The 6,631-nt window shown below is 45.7% G+C and overlaps 1 protein-coding gene across 1 annotated transcript; it reads right to left on the reverse strand.

Annotated features, from left to right (window-relative positions):
- Positions 1–2,662: 2,662 nt before the first annotated feature.
- CNPY2 (canopy FGF signaling regulator 2) lies at positions 2,663–6,190 on the reverse strand. The gene is made up of 6 exons (XM_082351150.1): positions 5,726–6,190; positions 5,002–5,114; positions 4,737–4,852; positions 3,696–3,899; positions 3,439–3,535; positions 2,663–2,824 (listed from the first exon to the last, which is right to left on the reverse strand). Exons 2-6 carry the CDS (start codon positions 5,087–5,089, stop codon positions 2,781–2,783), a joined length of 549 nt encoding a protein of 182 aa, XP_082207276.1. The 5' UTR covers positions 5,090–5,114; positions 5,726–6,190; the 3' UTR covers positions 2,663–2,780.
- Between the last annotated feature and the right edge of the window lie 441 nt (positions 6,191–6,631).

Raw genomic sequence — 6,631 nt, forward strand, 5'->3', positions numbered from 1 at the left:
GCATGTGTTCGATCCTTGATCTGGGAACTAAGATCCCGCAAGCCGTGGGGTGCAGCCAAAAAAAAAAAAAAAAGATACCTGAAATACATGATAAATGACGACCTTCCCAGAATACAGGTAAGGAGAGACAAACATTTAGCACCTAAAAAGACCAGGGGGATAGAATGGGCTTCTTACAAGGAATAATCAGGCTGGGAAAATGGCTGAAAAGAGGATATAGTGCTTTTTCAGTGTAGATTATTAGACTCAGAGGGCATGTGTTCAAACTTGAAGGTAGTTTTCAAACAAAAGTAGTACTTTACAGAGCCACTGGGGACTACACGGAGACTCCATCGGCCTAGGGATAAGAAGATTGCTAGGGCTGAAGCCTTGGCTCCCCCACCCCTCTTTGAGCTTGGTTTCTTCCTCTGCCAATGGGAGTAACATCTAGTATTTGTTAGAGCTGTGAAGATTAAATAAGTGTGTGTATGCACTTGTTATATGAGTATTTAACATATACTAGTTCTTTTTCCCTTGCTATTCATCGCTGTCCTGTATTTAAAGGAATCTTGTTCCTGCTCGGAGTCCTTTCCACAGCAAAAAAAAATCCTCTAAAACTTATTTTTAAGGACTAGATTTTCACATAATACATTTTCCTAGTCACACCTGGATCTCATTTAACACTGTCTTTGGGAATTCCCTGGCGGTCCAGTGGTTAGGACTCTGCGCTTTCACTGCCAAGGGCCCGGGGTTGGTTGGGGAACTAAGATCCCATAAGCCTCGTGGTGTGGCAAAAAAAACCCACAAAAAAACAAAAAACACTGTCACACTCTTTGGGAATATTTCTTTAAAAGCTAACATTTTTCTGATAAACTCATTTACGAGGTATCTAAAATTTAAGGTGTAACCAGATATGCAAGGTTGAGTATATACTCTACTAAATACTAGGCTAGAATAATTTTAGTAGCCTCCAGAAAGGTTCAGATAAATTCATGGACTCCTTGTGCTAACCTGTGATATGAATTAAGAGATATGCAAAGTATATCCTCCTGAGGATCAAGTCAAGGATGATAACGTCCACTCTTCCCTATGTAAGACACATGCCTGTGTCCCAGTGGCAAAGACTCTTGGGCTGGAGAATTCTTAACGGCTGTACCTTGACAAACTAGTGAGGCACAAGTAACTTGTTACTGATTAACATTAAATTTGTTTTATTTATTAAAACTTGCAAATAGCTTGCTTTTTTGTAAATTACAACAGTTTCAAGTTCCCTATAAGGGTACTCTCACTTACATTTCTGATAAGCTTTCTGGTGGAAGAGTAAGAACTTACAGACGCCAAGCAGCAATAGACAGAATCCTGGGTATACTCATAGGGGAATGAAGCATGTGAACATCATTCACGTGCATCACAGAAGAAATAAAGCTTAGTAACAGCTGGTCTGGAAAACTGATTTGACAGGATACAGCATTTCTTATGACTGACAAGAGACGAAGGAATTAGCACTAGACCCTGAATTGAGTTGTCAACTAATATCAGGGTGCTTGCTGTGAGCTAGTTAATTGTTAGATTTCATAGGGATTTGTGGTACAAGAAAGCTTTGTTGAACACATTCATTCCGTGTGCCAGGCTTAGGGCAAGGTATTAAGAGGAAAAAAAGACATAAAACGGAAGCTACTTCACAGCTATATTAGATCAGATTGACACTTGGGAACATTAGCTTATAGATCCAGTTTTGCCACTATATACAGGACTTGAGGACCTGTGGTTTCTCTGGGCCTCGGTTTCTTTATCTGTAAAATCAGTTACTTCATCTGCAAAGGTGAACTAGATGACTTCCAAGGGCCTTTAGATTCTAAAGTGCTTAAAGTCTTTGAAATGTAATAAAACTGAATAACAGGTGTTCTCTCCCTGAGGCATTCCCAGGACAAATGTTCCATTCCAAACCCTGAGACAGCCACACCTCAGGATCAGGGTGTTTAAGAATCTCCTCAAAGAAGGTATCCTTTATATTTTCATCCCTATGCCCCTGCACAGAATCTCTACACACAGAAAATGGGGACACACTTATGGTCCACATTGACAATGGCTAGTGATGGAAATGATAAAGGTATACTTTACTGTTGCTTTGGCATCAAATCTGAAAGCTTAGGCCAGCAAGCAAGGCCTTTCCTTAAATAACATTCCTTACCTCATTTCTCCCTATCTGATAAGCCCTTACTTTTCAGCTGAGCTGATCACATCCATTTGCCCCTTCCTGTATGCTCTTGCTGATCCCTCCATCTGGAAGGGTAGGGAGGGTAGAAAAATCCATTTCCTTCAGGACTGAGCTCTATCTTACTTTATGTTTCATCAGTATGAATACAAGTAATTTCTAGAATCCTATACTATCATACACTTATTCATGTTCCCTAGCTTATTCATAGAGGTTCCTCTTCTCACTATAATTAGACTCTAAACACATCATATTGAATAAGCACTGAATAAATGCTTATCTAGTTTGTGAGTCCAGCAGGAATCTCAGATAACAAAAGAAAGAAAGCTTCAGGCTCCTCCTACCTTAGCGCTATACCATTCCCAAAGCTCTTCCTTCCCTTGCCTTTTCTTTCCTGTCTGGAATCTCCTATTTTCAAGCCTAATTTAAGGGCCAATTCTGGGCATGAAAAGACAACACGGTTCATACTTTGGTTTCGTATTTTTTCAGTTCATTTCAGTAAAAACATAATATAAAAGGCATTGCCACCCTCTCCCCTCCTGGGGGGTGATCCATCAAGCTTGTCAGTCTGGGCCGCTCCAGTGGTTCATAGCTCATCATGCGATATGTGCAGGGCATGGTCACATAGATCTGCAAATAGCACATGACAGTTTCAAAGAAAATGCCACTCTCATACTGATATATGCCACTATCAAGAAAATATCCCCAAACAAACACACACACACCGACCACCATTTTTCAGAGCATATGCTTTTTTTTTCTTTTTTTTCTCCAAGATTTTTTGATGTGGACCATTTTTTTAAAGTCTTTATTGAATTTGTTACAATATTGTTTCTGTTTCATGTTTTGGTTCTTTGGCCTTGAGGCATGTGGGAATCTTCGCTCCCTGACCAGGGATCGAACCCGCACCCCCTGCACTGGAAGATGAAGTCTTAACCACTGGACCGCCAGGGAAGTCCCCCGAACATATGCTTTTAAATGACAAAACATTCCCACCATCCTCTCACCAGTATCTCACTCAGGTGAGGGAGCCACAAATTCTGAAAGCCGACAGGAAAAGAATGGAGAGGAACAACCCAAGTCCCTAAGCCATAAGTAATGGAAGCCAACTCTTGAGCTAACATCAGAGGTTGGAGGAGGGGGTATTAGGGGGGTGTTGGAGGAGCGGGGGTGGGACACACACTAGAGAATGTGCCAGGTTCCACAGGGATGTGAGGACAGGAGGTAAAGTGGGAATAGCTTACCTGTTCGCTTACTACAAAGTTTGTCTTTAACATTGTCAGCCTCTCGGGAAAAGAATTCAATGAGTTCATCCTCGTATTCCTCCACAATGCTCTCACACTGTCAACCCAAGGGATAAAGGAGTGAGAGAAGACAGCAAGGGAAGCCTCTGGTCTCCACCTCCAGAGAGGAGGACAAGGACATTAATCCAACTTTCCACTTGGGCTCTCCAATAATTCCCCTAGTTTCCAAGACCCAGTTACCCACTCCCATAGCTCACCGCGAACTTGAGGGTGCCACTGATGTCTGAATCAATTCGGATCCCCTGTTGGTCCAGTTCATTGGATTCTCCATTCCGGCCCACTACACGTACGTAGTTCTTGCGGTGGGTGGAAGGGTCAATCTGTTCCCCATACTCCTTCATCCGGTCGCATACCTCCTCTAGCAGCTCTGTGAGGTGGGCCTCTGAGCGAGCATAAGGCACCTAGAAATGTCCTCAGCCTTGGGTCACATTTTTCTACCTCTGTACATTAGTAATTTATATCCTTACTTTTCCTTCCAAATCTAGCTCAACCAATCTATTCTAAAAAGCCTTCCCTAATTTAAAAACAGTATGATTTGTGTAGTTCCAAAGTCCTTTCAAATATGTGCTCTTATTTACCTCATTATACACGCCTAAAAAATAAAATAGGTGTCATTAGCTCCAAATTATAGATAAACAACCTCTTTGATTAACCTTAGTCAACTATGTGTTCTCTTCCTTTGAATTCTTTTAATTCTTATGTCTGTAAGGTAATGATTTTCTTTTTTGTATTAAAATTAGGTTAATACCTGCCCTTAATAGGAGGAGAGCATTAGAGAGGCAGTATGGGCTTTGAAGATAACAACTATTAAAGCATTTCACAAGCATCATAACCTTAACATCTCCCAAATGCCCACTGGGTACAGCTTTCTGTCTGTGTTATGTTTTCATCTGAAATAAATTTCCTAAATGTAAGGATAAGACCTATTTTTTTCGAATGAATGTTTGTTTGTATACCATACTGCCATAGTGAAAACACAAGTCACGTGGATTAAGGATGTGGAGAAGGGGGCTGATCAAGGTTCCCTGTCTGCTAACAACTTCTATAACAGAAATAAATATTAGGGTTTGGAGCCAAGGAAGCAAATGCATAGGGTATAAGCCTCCAGCCTCTTCCAAATAAGACAGCCCAATCTTTTAGATACCTATGTGGGTCAACGTTTTCTACATTTCTATTAAACTAAGGTCCTTCTTAATTAGTTAGAGTGAGCTATTTTATTTGGGGGAACAGTTAGTTACCTCCACCACTGACTGGCTGCCATCTGGATTGATTCGGAAAGAGCCCATCTGAATGGTCTTCTTGGGATCCACCTGGGCAATTTCCCACTCTAGTTCATCCACCAGAGCCCTGCAAGCTGGTGCAAGGAGGGGCAGGGGGTGGGAAGAGAAAGGAATCAACCCAGGGACTTCCACTCATCCTTCTCCCAGGCCTTGGATCCCATGCCCTCCAAGGCTCTATCTTCCCCACCCACTCTTCCTCCCATTTCTTCTTTTGTGCCTTTACCTCCACAGTGTAGATCCTGGCTCCTCCGGGCCCAGACAGCTCCCAGCAGGGCCCCCAGAAGCAGGGCCAGCAAACCCCAGCCCTTCATCTTTAGCGCAATGGGGTTGCTCCACCTGGGTTTGGATTGGAATAAAGCATAGGTGTGAGGAGCCAGCTCCATTCTCCCCTGTACCTCGCCCCCCCCCCACTCCCCACCCCCGCCCAACCCTTCATCCCAAGGCCTACAAAGGCCTTAGTGTGATCTGGCTGTACTTTCCAGGAAATGGCCCGGACACAAAGTGGTTCCTCTGTTCCGGCGCTCGAGGCCCCGGAGGCTCCGGGGCGGTGGGTGAGAGCGCTGAGCTCGGAACTTGGGGCTTAGCCCCAGACACTACGTCGACAGGTGAGGCCTTAGATGTTGGTACTTAAGCGTCCGCTGCCTAGGATTCACAGGGCTATGTGGCAGCCATGGGTTGGTGCCTAGGGTTAAGCAAGGACGACAGGCACAGAGGAGCTTCTGGCAAGGAGAGAAGCTGATTCTGGCCAGGAGGTAGCGAGGTGGCTGGCTGGCGAGAGGAGCACTCAATAACTAGGGCCTATTTGGACCCAGCACCGAAGACTGCTGCATCCCCACCTCCAGCCTATAAGCTATTCCCCGTGCGGGCCAGCCCCCTTTCTAAAGACCCCACCACTGCCTTCGATCCAGTGCAACCCCGACCCTCAGTGCCACTCGCATCCGTCCCACCTCTGCTCCCAGGGCCGCCGCCGTGGCCCAGGCGCTGGAAGACAGCCGGACTCTCACTTTAGCTCCCGACCCTAGCACCTGGCTGCGGGGAAGCGGGGCTGGCCAGGCTTCTCCAGAGCGCTCCTGCGCTTTCCAGACACGGGGTGCCCCGGCGACTGCCTGAGCCAGCTCCTCGAGCCGTTTAAGTGGACGCCTAAGCAGGTCTCAGATGCGCTACGGTACGAGTCCCACACTAGAGACCGACCCCAAACCCGCCCCTCCAAACTCTCGCGCGAACAGGCAGCGTAGGAGCGTCTCCCAGGCGGCAAGGACCCCGGTGGATCGCAGGACCCAAACTTGCGTGGCGAGCAGCTCCACGTGACCACCGGGGCGGGGGGTGTCAGCCGAAGAATAGGAGTGGCTTGAAGCAGAGTCAGAGCCTGACGTGGTGCATGGAGGCGGTCAGGCTCGCGCGTGCCAATCTAGGTGGGCTCGGACCTTCAAAAAGAAAGGTGTGCTGCTAGCCAGTGAGAAGCCCTGGTTTCAATACCCAGAAAACTACATCTCCCAGGAAGCACTGCGGCACCACACAGATTCTTTATTAGTAGCTACAGATTTTAAGATGTCCTGGGACCTGTAGTTTGTCAGTTTCCCCAACTCCCTTTTACGCGTTAACAGGGAAACCATGCTGTACGTCTTAAAAGAACCCGACCTTAGGGTTCTAGGAAGCCACAGCAAAGACCTAACACTGCCCAGGAAAGGCATTCTCCTCCAATATCCTAAATTTTGGACTTCAGAGTGTCACCTTCATTTCTGGGTGGAAATTTGAAAGCCTTAGTTTTTTCCAGTTGTAATAGAAAGCCAACACAAAAGAGAGGAGAGCTTAAGTCAGAGAACCCCACACGCACACATTTCTAATGAGATAGA

This window comes from Balaenoptera borealis (genome assembly GCF_965194805.1).
Source record: "Balaenoptera borealis genome assembly, chromosome: 13".
In the NCBI taxonomy this organism is placed as follows: domain Eukaryota; kingdom Metazoa; phylum Chordata; class Mammalia; order Artiodactyla; family Balaenopteridae; genus Balaenoptera; species Balaenoptera borealis.

Coding starts and splice junctions, on each gene's coding strand:
- CNPY2 (XM_082351150.1), bottom strand. CDS start 5,089: ATGAAGGGCTGGGGTTTGCTGGCCCTGCTTCTGGGGGCCCTGCTGGGA. Junction 4,853..5,001: donor CCAGGATCTACACTGTGGAG/GTAAAGGCACAA, acceptor TCCTTGCACCAG/CTTGCAGGGCTCTGGTGGAT. Junction 3,536..3,695: donor GTGGCACCCTCAAGTTCGCG/GTGAGCTATGGG, acceptor TTGGGTTGACAG/TGTGAGAGCATTGTGGAGGA.